This window comes from Canis aureus, chromosome 5, assembly GCF_053574225.1.
Source record: "Canis aureus isolate CA01 chromosome 5, VMU_Caureus_v.1.0, whole genome shotgun sequence".
Lineage (NCBI taxonomy): Eukaryota > Metazoa > Chordata > Mammalia > Carnivora > Canidae > Canis > Canis aureus.
This window is the reverse complement of record NC_135615.1, coordinates 57,144,763-57,158,290: the sequence shown is the minus strand read 5'-3', so window position 1 is coordinate 57,158,290 and position 13,528 is coordinate 57,144,763. Positions and strand designations below refer to the sequence as shown.

Below are 13,528 nucleotides of genomic sequence, written 5' to 3'. Positions count from 1 at the left end.
CCCGGTCGGGTCTCGTCCAGGGACCGGCGCTCCGTGGTGCTCGCGCCCCGACGACCGCGCGGCGGCGGGGAGGACCCCGCAGGGCCTCCCGGGGCGGCGACGCGGGGCGTTCCTGCCGCCGGGAGCCGGGAGGAGGCGGCGGAAGTGACGTCACGCTCCCACGCAGCCGGGGCTGGGGGCCTGCGGAGCCCGGGGCCGCAGATGGAAAGGCCCGACGGGCTGTCGGCGGTCGAAGGTAGTGTGGCGGCCCCGCGCCGGTGGGGTGCGCGCCGGGCTGCGGCCCTCGGCGAGCTGGCGGCGGGCGGCGGGGGCGGGGGCGCCTCCTTCCCTTGCAGGCGACCTCGGGTGACCCCGGGCGACCCCAGGTCCCGGAGGGGCGGGGCTGCCGCTCCCAGGGCCCCCGGGTCTCCGGGTCCCTGCGCCCCCAGCCGCGCGGCCGGCTCCATCCTACCACCCCGCCCCCCCCCCCCCGCCCCGGCCCGTCCCTGGAGTCTCGGAGGAGCTGCAGGGCCCATGTTCCGTCCCCCGCCTCCTCGCCCCGGTTTCCCCCTCCGAGACTTAGAATTCCATTCCGCCTATAAACCCAGATTTATTTTTTTCTTTAAAGACTTTATCTATTTATTCACGGGAGACCCAGGCAGAGGGAGAAGCAGGCTGCATGCGGGGAGCCCGACGCGGGACCTCGGATGCAGGACTCGAACCCGGGACCCCGGGGTCACGCCCTGGGTCGAAGGCGGGCGCTTCACTGCTGGGCCACCGGGGCTGCCTTGTTTATTTATTTTTAAGGATTTTGTTTGCTTATTCATGCGAGATACAGAGAGAGAGGCAGAGACCCAGGCAGAGGGAGGAGCAGGCTCCATTCAGGGAGCCCGATAGGGGACTCGATCCGGGGTCTCCAGGATCACACCCTGGGCCCAAGGCAGGTGCCCAATGATGAGTCCCGCAGGTGTCCAAGTTTGTATGTTTTTTTTTATAAAATATTGTATTCATTTATTCATGAGACACAAGAGACAGAGAGGCAGAGGGAGAAGCAGGCTCCGTGCAGGGGCCTGGAGGCAGGACTCCAACCGGGACCCCGGGGTCACGCCCTGGGTCGAAGGCGGGCGCTCCACCGCTGGGCCACCAGAGCTGCCCTGTTTATTTATTTTTAAGGATTTTATTATTCGTGCAAGACACAGAGAGAGAGAGAGACAGAGACACAGGCAGAGGGAGAAGCAGGCTCCATGCAGGGAGCTCCACTCAGGACTCGAACTCGGGACCCTGGAGTCAGGCCCTGGGCCCAAGGCAGGCGCTCCACCACTGAGCCCCCCAGGGATCTCCTAAACCCAGTTTTACGATGTTGAAGATGTTTCGAGCCACAAAGAATATTAGAGATGTCTATTTCAACCATCTAAATTGTATAAAGTAATAAAATGACTCTCGGAAATCGTATTGTGATTGTTCCGTCCAGGGTCGCACAGGTAGTGAGTGGTGATGTCGAGAAGAAGGTGAAGCTGAAGCTCATTTAGCAAAGCCTTCGCTGGGCATCTTGCAGGGTCATTTCAGGATAGAAAAGAATATGGAAACGATGTCAAAGTTCAGGTCAGGAAGCGTTTCTGGAACACCTGATAGCATCACACCCTGCCTTGTGTGCAGAGATTAGTAGTGGTCTCCATCCTACATTCCATGTCTTGGGAGTTAAGTGGAAATTTTCAAGAGAATGATAAAATACTGAAAATAGAAATAAGTGCAGTGTGCTAAGAGAGCTTAGGACCCTTGCTCTGCGCAGGGGTCTGTGGGAGATGGTTCTTCTCTCAGGAAACAGTTCATATCTTGCGATACATTTTTAAAGCCCTTTGCTCCTCCATCTCCATTTGAATCATAGCTCATTTTCTGTTCTGGTTTCCTTCTTTCCTTTTGCTGAAGTATGTTGACTTTGTTACCTGTTACTCCTGTTACTCTTTTTATCACTATTGTTACTATTTGTTATTTCTTCAGCCTTGTCCCTTGGAAGTTTGGATTAGTATAGTGCTGCTTCTTATTTTAGTGGTCAAGGTAATGTAGCCAAAGCCCGGGATGGGTCCATCATAATATACAAGCTCCCTGTTTCCTCTTCTCTACATAGGAAAGAACAGTTAACTACCATCACTACTCAAAGGATTGCTATAAGGATCAATCTTGGAAAATGTTTTAAAACCGAAAATAGTGGTCATATGTAAATGTATGGTTTGCCAGCCTCTGTTCCACTGTGATCCTAATGCATTTTTTTTTTTTTTAAGATTTTACTTATTTATTTGAGAGAGAGAGAGAGCAAAAGCAGGGGAGCATCAGAGAGAGAGGGAGAAGCAGGCTCTCTGCTGAGCAAGCAGCCAAAGGCAGGCACTTAACCAACTGAGCTACCCAAGCAGTCCTGCATTTTTCTTTTTAAATTCCAATTTTAAAACACCCTGCACCCTCTCAAAATTCCTAAGAGGCAGTAAACCCTAAATAAAAAGATGAACCAAATATTTTGATTTTCTTCCTGTCTCAGGGATTATATGCATTGGGTATTTATAATCTTGGAATTCTTAATTTTTTAAAGCAGTTTTAGGTACAATAATGAAATTTTCTTGAAATTATATTAAGGTTTTTAGGGAAGTACCAATGATTATTAAAAATGCATTATAAAACAGTAGTAAATGATTCCATAACAGGTGTATGTATAGTCTATGCTTTGAGAGTTTGCATTTATTGAATTCATGTCTTGATTACCTATATTTGAAAAAAAGTAATTCTTATAATTAATTCTTATTTCTTAATACTTTTTACAGAAATTGAGATCTAAAATTTCTAGTTTGATCCTAATACCCTAGAGATGATAAAGCAAAGGAAGCCAATCTATGATCTGTTTGTATAGTAACAGTTTTCATAAAAACCTATATTAAGTTACTAACATTTGAACTGAACAAAAAACTGATAAAAAGTATATCTTCAGTTCATTATAACCAAAACTTGGTAAAGCCTGTAACCATCCAAGAATCACAGGTGTTGTAGATGCTAGTAGGCATGGGTACAACATGAGTTCTATCTTAAATTCAAACTGAGAGCCACTTGTAAACATAGCATATAAAGGATGAAGTATAGGTAAGCATTTAAAGTATTCATGAAAGGTTTTTTTTTTTTTTAAGATTTTATTTATTTATTTATGAGAGACAGAGAAAGAGGCAGAGACACAGGCAAGGGGAGAAACAGGCTCCCTGCAGGGAGCCCAATGTGGGACTCAAACCCAGGACCCCAGGATCATGACCTGCGCCAAAGGCAGGTGTTCAGCCACTGAGCCACCCAGGCGTCCCAAAAAGTTTTTTGTTTTTTTTTTTAATTTTTAGCCATTTTAATTAATGAAATGAAATCTTGGCACTTGAACATTAGAGGTGGTTTAAAGGACCTAATAGTCAATGAAAGGATCACTCACTTGAACTGTGAAAACAACAAATGCCAAATTTTGAGAAAAAGATGCTATTAGGAATTTTTTATGGTGTTTGGTCCCAGCAGGAACTAGCTTCTTTCCATCTTAGTGAAGTGCCTCCAAGTACTCTGTAGGCTTCTGCAATAGCAGGAATTTTGGGTAGTTCTGGAGGCCAGAAGTCTAAGATCACGGTGCCAGCATGGTTGTGTTTTGGTGAGGGCCCTCTTCCTGGTTCATAGCTGCCATCTTCTAGGTCTATTCTAACTTGGTGAAAGAATATGAAAATTTATTTTCATTGTTAGTTTGATCTTCTGTCCATTTGGCAATGTTCAGGAATAGGAAAGGGGAGAAAAGAGTAAAATTTGTTGGAACCTAGTGAGGAAGGTGAGAGTGTTCCTGTACTTAAGTTGGTCTTTACCAAGATCCTGTGAGGTTAATATTGACACCTCCATTTCCAGGTGAGACTGAGGCTTAGAGAGGTTGAGGGACTTACAGGTTCACACAGCTAACAAGTGGTAAAGCTTGGATTCATACCCAGGTTTCTGCCTCCGAACATTGAATGCTTACTATTATGTTTAGGTGCTTGTAAGAGCACTCTTTGCGTACTTTGAATACTTTTACCTAAGTTGATACAATATTTTTAATTTTTTTCTTTCAGATTTTTCAATATCTGAATTCCAAGAACACACTGGATACCACTCCTATAAAACAAAGAGGAAATCATGAAGGAATGTTTTAATTATTGAAACTACAATTGAAATCATGGCTACATCAGCAAATCTGGATATTGGAGCCCAGCTGATAGTGGAAGAGTGTCCCAGCAGTTACAGTCTAACTGGCATGCCGGATATTAAAATAGAACATCAGCTGGACTCAAACGCAGAAGAAGGATCAGTTCAGGGTGTTGCCATGGGAATGAAATTCATATTACCTAACCGATTTGATATGAACGTGTGTTCAAGATTTGTGAAGTCCTTAAATGAAGAGGATAGTAAAAATATTCAAGATCAGGTTAACTCTGACCTGGAAGTGGCATCTGTCCTATTTAAAGGTTGAAAGTTATGGTATAAATATCTGCGTTTGTTTTTGTTTCTTTGTGTTCATTTTTTTTCCCCCATTCTGAACATGAGATTTTTGAGTTTGGGAAGAGAGTTTGGAAGTTGTCTCTTAATATGATTTTTCTAGAATCACACCAAAACCAATAAAATTAAATAATTTCATGTTACATGATGTATATGTTGTTTTTTTTAATTTTCTTGCTTGACTTTATTTACGAATTAAAATACCCTTTCAATTATAGGAGAAAAAACTATTTATGCCTTTTAAGAAATGAATTAGCTTAAATTCCCTATTCCATGAATATTTGATTGGCATCAGCTTCCCATGCTTTAATGCAGTGAAGTTTGTCATCACTTTTGTAGACTTACTTTAATAACGATCTATTGAATAAAAAAAAAACTGATCTCAGAATAAAATTCCTCAAAATTAGTACAGATTTTTTCTGATACTTTCACTGTGATAATACATTTTATAGCAAAGAATAGTATCACTTGAGAAACAGTTGAAGATGTACCTCACGTAATTCTTTTTTAATGTAAACATTGACATAGAACTTTGAAATGCTTTGTCATTAAAATATTGTTTCAATGTGTTCAAATTTATTTTACTTAGCGGAATGCAATATCCATACATCTCCTTCTCCGGGAATTCAAGTAAGACATGTCTACACTCCCTCTACAACAAAGCACTTCTCACCCATAAAACAATCAACTACTTTGACCAACAAACACAGAGGAAATGAGGTCTCAACCACACCTCTATTAGCAAATTGTAAGTATTTCCCACTAATGTACTCAAATATTCTTATTACTAGTATAATACTTTCAAAAGTTTGGCTTTGAAACGTTATTTTCTTTAAATGCATATCCTATTTGGGAAAGCTTACATGATATCTTAATAGTTTCACTAATTTAAATTTTTTTTACAATTTTACTGCATAATTGACTATTTTCATGTTTTATATTGAAAACATGAAAATTTTAATACAGACTTTATACAGGTTTATACAAATACAGGTTTATATTTGTTTATACACATACAGATTTTATACAGGTTTTCTTTTTTTTTTTTTTTAAGATTTTATTTATTTATTCATGAGACACACACACACACACACACACACAGAGGCAGAGACACAGGCAGAGGGAGAAGCAGGCTCCATGCAGGGAGCCCAATGTGGGACTCAATCCCGTGTCCCCAGGATCATGCCCTGGGCTGAAGGTGGCACTAAACCGCTGAGCTACCCGGGTTGCCCTCTTTTTTTTTTTTGAGGGGAAGAGGGGAGGTATGGAGGGAGAGGGAGAGAGAATCTTTTTTTTTTTTTTTTTTAATTTATTTATGATAGGCACACAGTGAGAGAGACAGGCAGAGCACAGGCAGAGGAAGAAGCAGGCTCCATGCACCGGGAGCCTGACGTGGGATTCGATCCCGGATCTCCAGGATCACGCCCTGGGCCAAAGGCAGGCGCTAAACCGCTGCACCACCCAGGGATCCCAGGGAGAGAGAATCTTAAGCAGGCTCCACACCCAGCTCTGAGCTGTTGCAGGGTTCAATCTCAGGACCCTGAGATCATGACCCTGCAGTCATGACCTGAGCCTAAATCAAGAGTTAGACACTTAACAGCCACCCAGATGCCCTTACAGGTTTTCTTTCTTTAAACCTTTGTAGTCTTACTATAACAAACAATTTGTATTCTGAACTTTGTGCACACTAAGACATTGTGAGTGTTTTTCTGTTCTTGGAGTGCAAGGCTTTACATTTTACTTATAAATGTAAATTTATAAATTTACTTATAAATTAGATCAGTGCTCAACTAGTGATTTATAGTAAAACCCGGAATGTTACTACAGTAATTTTGAATTTGACTATAATTGTGCATGTGAATACGAAATTAACTTTTAAAACCTTGAATCTGGGATCCCTGGGTGGCACAGCGGTTTGGCGCCTGCCTTTGGCCCAGGGCGCGATCCTGGAGACCCCGGATCGAATCCCACGTCAGGCTCCCGGTGCATGGAGCCTGCTTCTCCCTCTGCCTATGTCTCTGCCTCTCTCTCTCTCTCTCTGTGACTATCATAAAATAAAAAAAATTTTAAAAAGTAAAAAAAAAAAAAAAAAACCTTGAATCTACAATTTTTTTTATCTATTACAATTTTTTTAAAGTACAGAATCATTCTATAAGAAACAAAATTTAAAAAAAGAAAAAGAAACAAAATAAAGTTTTTCTATATAAATCAGAAAACATTCTGTGTAGCATAGGTATGTTAATGAGACAAAACCAGTTAGCAGTTTGATGTTAGGAACTGTATTTGACTATATAATGTAAATGCATCTATATTTTAAAGCATGGTGAGATACATGTTTTTACTTTGGAAACACTGTATCCCTCCTGATTTTGAATCACATGTATAACATTTAAGCCAGGAGGAGTTCATGACTCTTACTTCACCTCTTAGCCATTTTTCTTCTACTTAACTAAATTTGCATGGGCTTCGTGATTGCTTACCTTTTTATTAAGGCCACTCAGTCATACGGCTGAAGTCAAGGATCAGGTGATACTAATTTTTAAGATGAACCCTCATAGAATAGGGCCTGTTCAGTTTTATTTTAAAATAAAGATGTTATCTTAAAAAATAAATAAATGAACAAATGGATGGATTGAGTAAATGAATAAATAAAATAAAGACGTTGTTCTAAAATAGTCTAACCATGATACTTTCGAACTGAAAAGAAACACCTAGAGATCATGCGGTTCATATCCCTCATGTTATAGACAAACGGTCAATCATTTATTCAAGGTCACACAGCTAATTAGCCATAACTACTCTGCATTCAAGAATTTACTCTGAAAGTCATTTTTCCATTTACTACTCAATCCAAAAGTTAAGAAGAACTCATGGAGTCTTGAAATAATAATATTTGGGATTTGTGTTTAGACCCCAAATCCTCATAAGTTTGGATATTGAATTAGCATTTTAAAATTAAATACCTAACCCATTTCTTTTATTGATAAGACAATTTGTATTGTTAATAGTTGATCATAACAGCATATTCATTGATAACAGTACTTTCCAGATGTCAGAATTCCCTTTAACATATATCATTTCTCAGATACAGAATGGCTACTTAATGTTAGAATATATTTTATTTTTTTAAACAATAATAGTTTTTGTTTTAGAAAAGATAAGTGCTGCACAAAAATGAATGACATGATGAAAGTGTACCCTGCAGGTAGGAAAACATGAAGCTTTTTGTGGTATCATTTCAGCCTTATCTGTTCACCAGTTGGCCGCCCAGGGAGAGATGCTCTATCTAGCTACTCGGATTGAACAAGGTAATAGCCTGTCTTTTTAAATGTACTTAAACATATTTAATCAGATTTATTTTATTTTTGTTGTTTTAATACTGGAAGGTATAAAAACAAAACGAAAAAATAGTCGCATAATCTCACCAGGCAGATAATTCCATAGATAGTAAAAATAAATGAATAAATAAAGTATGACAAAGTATTAAAGTTACAGCCTCCCTTATCACCCCAGCCTTTTGCCCAAAAGCAAACATGAATTTCTTATGTTTTCAGGAAACTCTTTTAGAAAGCATTCCTGCTTAATTTTGGAGTTATGTGTGAAAATATATATGTGCTTTTTGTTATGTACACAAGAGGGAAAATACTACACACACTGCATTACACTTTTTTTCATTTAATATTTTGGAGATCTTTCCATATGACCACATAAAGAATGATTTCATTCTTTTTTAAGAGGTTCATAATTTTGCACTGTATTGCTGCATACACATATATTGTATTTTTATTTTGTAACTAGTCCCCTTGGTGGTGGTTGTTCCAGTTTCTTGCTATTAAATAACATTCTTTTTGGCCTCCTTTTTAATTCCTACTAGTTCATATGCTGGGTCAAAAGGATATGGGTTTTCTTTTTTAAAAATATTTATTTACTTATTTATTCATGAGAGACAGAGACACAGGCAGAGACACAGGCAGAGGGAGAAGCAGGCTCCTCTCAGAGAGCCCGATGTGGGACTCGATCCCACGACCCCGGGGTCACGACCTGAGCCATAGGCAGATGCTCAACCACTGAGCCACCCAGGTGTCCCAGGATATGGATTTTCACTTTTTTTTTTAATATTTTATTTATTTTTTCACGAGAGACACAGAGAGAGAGAGGCAGAGACACAGGCAGAGGGAGAAACAGGCTCCATGCAGGGAGCCCGACATGGGACTAGATCCCGAGACTCTGGGATCACACCCTGGGCCGAAGGCAGACGTTAAACTGCTGAGCCACCCAGGGATCCCAGATTTTCACTTTTATATATATTGCCAGATATTTGTCCTATCCTCATACCAGAGTTAACTCTGGTGAAAAGTGGTATCTCATACTTGTTGTGTTTAGATTCTTAAAATTAGGGTCGATTTAAGCCTTTTGGTATATGAACTGCCTAAAATTTATTGATTTATATGACCTTAACTAAATTAAAGAAATTTACATTTTGTTGTTTATGTTGCTTTTTTTTTTTTTTTTTTAAACCAGTTTGTCGTTTTCCTTTGATTTTCATGTTCTCAACAAAAGCTTAGCATTTTGTAGTGGTAAATTTTCTTTTTCCTTGTAACTTCTGAGTTTTGTATCCTGCTTTGAAAGGATTTTCTACTTCAAGATTATAAGTAAATTCACCCCTTATTCTAGAATTTCTGTGGTTTCTTTTTTTACATTTCAATCTTTGACGCATATGGAATGTTTTGATGTAATGAGATACAGAGCAAGTTGTACTCTGATTTTCATTTTTCACAAAGTTAGCAGTTGTCCCAACATTATTGATTGAATACAGGGTACATGATTTAAAAGGTTGGTTTTTTTCTTTTTAATTGTGCCATTCTTTTATAAGACATGCTTCATTAGTATATTTGTTTATAAATATTTGAAGTTTCATTCTCAGTCTTCTAAATAAATTTAGGGGAAAACTGTGGACTTTATAACTAGTAGACTGAATCTAGGAAACAAAATGGAGTTCAAGGTAGAATTACATGGTACTGTGTTTCAGATTATTCAGTCTTCATGCAAATAATATTGTTAGCAAACCAGCAAGAGTGAAAAAAATTCCAAGGCAGCAATGCTAGCTGTAGAGTAGAATATGACTTTAATAAGATTTTGGGGTTTTTACAATACATATTTATATAATTCTAAGGGCTGTCATATAATCTCATTTTGTGTTTCTGCCAACTACGCTTTGAGATAAGCGAAGTATCATTCGGTACATTAGACAAGTGAAGTGCTGTGCCTAGAACCACACTGCTATAAAGTGACAGAGCCAGGGCTCAGACTGTGGTTCCCTGATTCTGAGTCCATCTTCTGTGGACTGCCTTGTGCCCAGCATTATGTCATGCCTGGTAGTTTATACGTCAGAGAATATGCTATTTGAACTGAGTTGTGTGTATGGAAGCACATTTTAATACATTCAGACTACAGGTTATAGCACATAATAGGACTGCAGCTAATAGTCAGCAGGAAGTGAACCTCACTGAATAGTGCAAGCCACCTTTTAGAATGCCAGTATTTGCATAATGATCTTAATAGATGGTTGGTAAATTAGATGACAAAAGTTGTTTTCTTTTAAATAGAAAATGTTATCAATCACACGGACGAAGAAGGATTTACCCCTCTGATGTGGGCTGCAGCACACGGGCAAATAGCTGTGGTAGAGTTTCTCCTTCAGAATGTAAGGAAAATGCCTCGGAAATGTATACGTGTAGTTATTAACTCTTGAGTAAAGATTTTGTATCTCCAGCCAATTAGATATGATGGTAGAAGATCCAAAAATTTTTGTGTACTTTTCATATTCTTATGGAACTTGGATCTAGTTGGGCAGACAAGATTAATCATACGTGCAACAGCCAGAGAATTTCATGCCCAGTCCCTTGAAGTGCAGTGGGAACAAAAGCACTGTCGGCCCCATAGGAGAACTTCATGGGGGAGATACAGTTTAACTCTGGAGTGAGAGGATAGTTAGCCCTGAGATGGAGGAAGGAAGGAAGGCCTCCAGGCAACCTTGACAATAAGAGCATCCATGAGTAGAAGTTTGTGTTATTAACCCCAGAACATTACTTGACCTAAATACTGAACTGTAATTCTTATTGACAGAAATAACAATATTCTTGTTTATATGAATTGAAAAGTCTTTTATCTCCACTTGACACTCCAGGGTGCTGATCCCCAGCTTTTAGGAAAAGGTCGAGAAAGTGCACTCTCATTGGCATGTAGTAAAGGCTACACAGATATTGTCAAAATGCTGCTTGATTGTGGAGTTGATGTAAATGAATATGATTGGGTGAGTCTCTGATACTGATTTTTAAAATACTGTAATAAATTCTAGGAACTATTTAGTTTGGAGAGACATAATAAATTTTACCAAACATTTGGAAAAATAATTAACTTAGCCAATTAAACACATGGAAGAAAAAGTTAATGGCACAAACTCAATTATTGCTTCTGATCTAAATAGTCTTCACGAAATATGAAAATTGCCTTAAACTACTTTTACATGCCCAGTTCTTAGTAAAACTTCTCACAGCAACATTAAATTATTCAAATCTTGGTCACCTTGATAAACTAAATCACCTTTTCCTTTTGCAGAATGGAGGGACACCTTTGCTTTATGCTGTACATGGAAATCATGTTAAATGTGTAAAAATGCTTTTAGGTAAGCCAATAAAAGTGAAAATGTTTAGAAAATACCATGTGAGGACTTTAATTTTTATACAAGCTGGCCTCCCCTGCTATTACTCAGGAGAATCATTAACTATTATTAACTATGTCAGTCCTGCTGCAGCACCCGCTACCATAGAGTTGCCCAGGTGAGGAGCAGCTCCATCCTGCAGCGCGCCAGTGCTTAGAGCGTTTGTCTCTGTTGCTTTCCTTTCGAGGGTCAGGTCTGGATCAGGTCTGAAGCTGTTGTCGTTTGCTCTGTCCGCAGTGTTTTCATGCCTTACTTTTGTCTGCGGTTGTTGATGAGTTTCAGCTGTTACAGAGGATGCCTGTGTGTTTGGTGTGTCTTCCTCCTGACTCACCAAAGTGAATTGTGTACTTCATGTACTCTGTACTTTGTCAGACCATCCCGAAAATACCCAGTTTGCTGAAAATCTGTCCTGCTACACGAGCCAGTAATAGACAAACACATCTACATTTTATTTATGCAGATTTTTCTATTTTGATACAGAAAATGGAGCTGACCCAACAATTGAAACTGACTCTGGGTATAATTCTATGGATTTAGCTGTAGCCTTGGGCTATAGAAGTGGTAAGTATTTTAGAACAATCAGGTTTTATTTTAGTTGGTAAAGCTCTATAAACAGTACAGACTAGCAGTCTAAACTATTTTCATCACTTATAGTCATAAAACATGGCATGTCATCCTAACTCCTGACATTAACTTTTAACTGTGGGCAAAATCAACAAATTCTTAAGGTTTAGGAGTGAGTTTATTACTGTTACTTTTCACCAACCCAAAATTTATTTGCTACAAGCACACACCTCTTTACACACAAGATTTAACATTTTTGTAGCAAATTACTTATAAAATGCTTGATAGTTGCCCTTTCTCTGCTCTTTAGAACACACTTTGTACAAGAACAGAATCCACCACCACCACCCCTCCGTGCCCTCCCTGGTTTCTTACGTAGTTGACTCTCCTTTCTAGTCTGCCTGACTTGCGGCCCCCCTTTCCTCTCTGTGGCAGTTTCATATTTGCTAAGACGAATTTGCTCATTAAACATTTTGTTGTATTTTAAAAAAGAAAAAAGAAAAAAAAGAACAGAATCCAATATCTTGGACAATTATTAAGTCAGTGATAGACTAAGGCTTAAGTAACCAAGTGTTACGTTGCAATCTCGACCATCCTCAGACTAGGAGTATGTATCACCCGGAATATATCCTCAGAATATGAGGAATGACTTTATTTTTTTTTTAAGATTTTATTTATTTATTAATGAGAGATACGGGTGGGGGGAGCAAAGACACAAGCAGAAGGAGAAGCAGGCTCCATGCAGGGAGCCCGACGCGGGACCCGATCCAGGGTCTCCAGGATCAGGCCCTGGGTCGAAGGCGGCACTAAACCACTGAGCCCCCCGGGCTGCCCAAGAATGACTTTATTTTAAGAGGAAGGGTTGTTGTTAAGTTGAATTTGATAGTTCTGTGTAAAATTTTGTGATCAACCTGCTGTGGTATTGATAAACCTGTCTGTTCTAGTTCAACAGGTTATCGAGTCACATTTACTGAAGCTGCTTCAGAATATCAAGGAGTAGACATAGTTGTCAGGAAGTGTCGTCTGCCCTTCCACTTACTTTTTGGCTCTTATAAATGATAGTTTTGTTTACTTATAAATTTTTACCTCAGTTGCAAATTTACTGGTTTTAGTAAGTTTTAATAAATATTCCTCTGAGTAATTCACTGGTTTATAATAAAATTAATGTTGATGCTTTTTTATAAATGTGTTTTACTGCATATTTAAAATTATAAATTAATGTTTTGTGGCATGTAAATTTTTATGGTACAGATAGTTATCTGTCTTTGTATCAAGTGCTGTAATTTAACATTTTCAAAAATTATCTATCCTTTCATCTTTACTCTTGTATTAATTCATTGACTTCACACAGATTTGCTATAAATCTAAAGGAAAAAAATTTGTTATTGAATTTAAAAATGCACAGTGTGATTGTTTACAAAATGATGTTATAAATAAATAAAGTACTTTTTTCTGTTTGCGTGCTAGTTTTTTTAAATTTTATATGATTATTAAGGGATTACTTCAGGATTTTTACTTTAACCCTTCTGTCTTATGAGGACACTCCATTAGATCAAACAATAGAGTTAAATTAAATGTAAAACAGTCAATGAAGACTTGACTTATTTTTACAAGTATATTAAGAATAATTTTCTCTTGTAAATAAGTTTTTAGTAGGAAATATAAGTCCTTCAATAAAAGTCAGATGTTCTTTAATTCCAGTAAATGAGCAGTATAAACCTGTGTTACACCAAAATC

The 13,528-nt window shown here is 38.8% G+C and overlaps 1 protein-coding gene across 2 annotated transcripts; it reads left to right on the top strand.

Moving 5' to 3' along the window:
* Positions 1-13,248, top strand: ANKRA2 (ankyrin repeat family A member 2). 2 transcript variants are annotated; one of them, XM_077898166.1, is made up of 9 exons: positions 2-235; positions 4,083-4,475; positions 5,096-5,254; positions 7,749-7,814; positions 10,113-10,210; positions 10,694-10,819; positions 11,125-11,191; positions 11,708-11,788; positions 12,736-13,248. In XM_077898166.1, the coding sequence occupies exons 2-9, from the start codon at positions 4,187-4,189 to the stop codon at positions 12,789-12,791; spliced, it is 942 nt and encodes a 313-aa protein (XP_077754292.1). In that variant the 5' UTR covers positions 2-235; positions 4,083-4,186; the 3' UTR covers positions 12,792-13,248. The 2 variants fall into 2 exon arrangements, with proteins under 2 accessions (XP_077754293.1, XP_077754292.1); XM_077898167.1 differs by lacking the exon at positions 10,694-10,819 and having other exon boundaries at positions 1-235.
* The last annotated feature ends 280 nt before the right edge of the window (positions 13,249-13,528 follow it).

What these genes read in the sequence shown, in the direction of transcription:
- ANKRA2 (XM_077898166.1), top strand. Translation starts at nt 4,187, where the DNA reads ATGGCTACATCAGCAAATCTGGATATTGGAGCCCAGCTGATAGTGGAA. An exon ending in TAGAGTTTCTCCTTCAGAAT is followed by an intron (nt 10,211 to 10,693) that starts GTAAGGAAAATG and finishes TTGACACTCCAG; the next exon opens with GGTGCTGATCCCCAGCTTTT. An exon ending in ATGTAAATGAATATGATTGG is followed by an intron (nt 10,820 to 11,124) that starts GTGAGTCTCTGA and finishes TTCCTTTTGCAG; the next exon opens with AATGGAGGGACACCTTTGCT.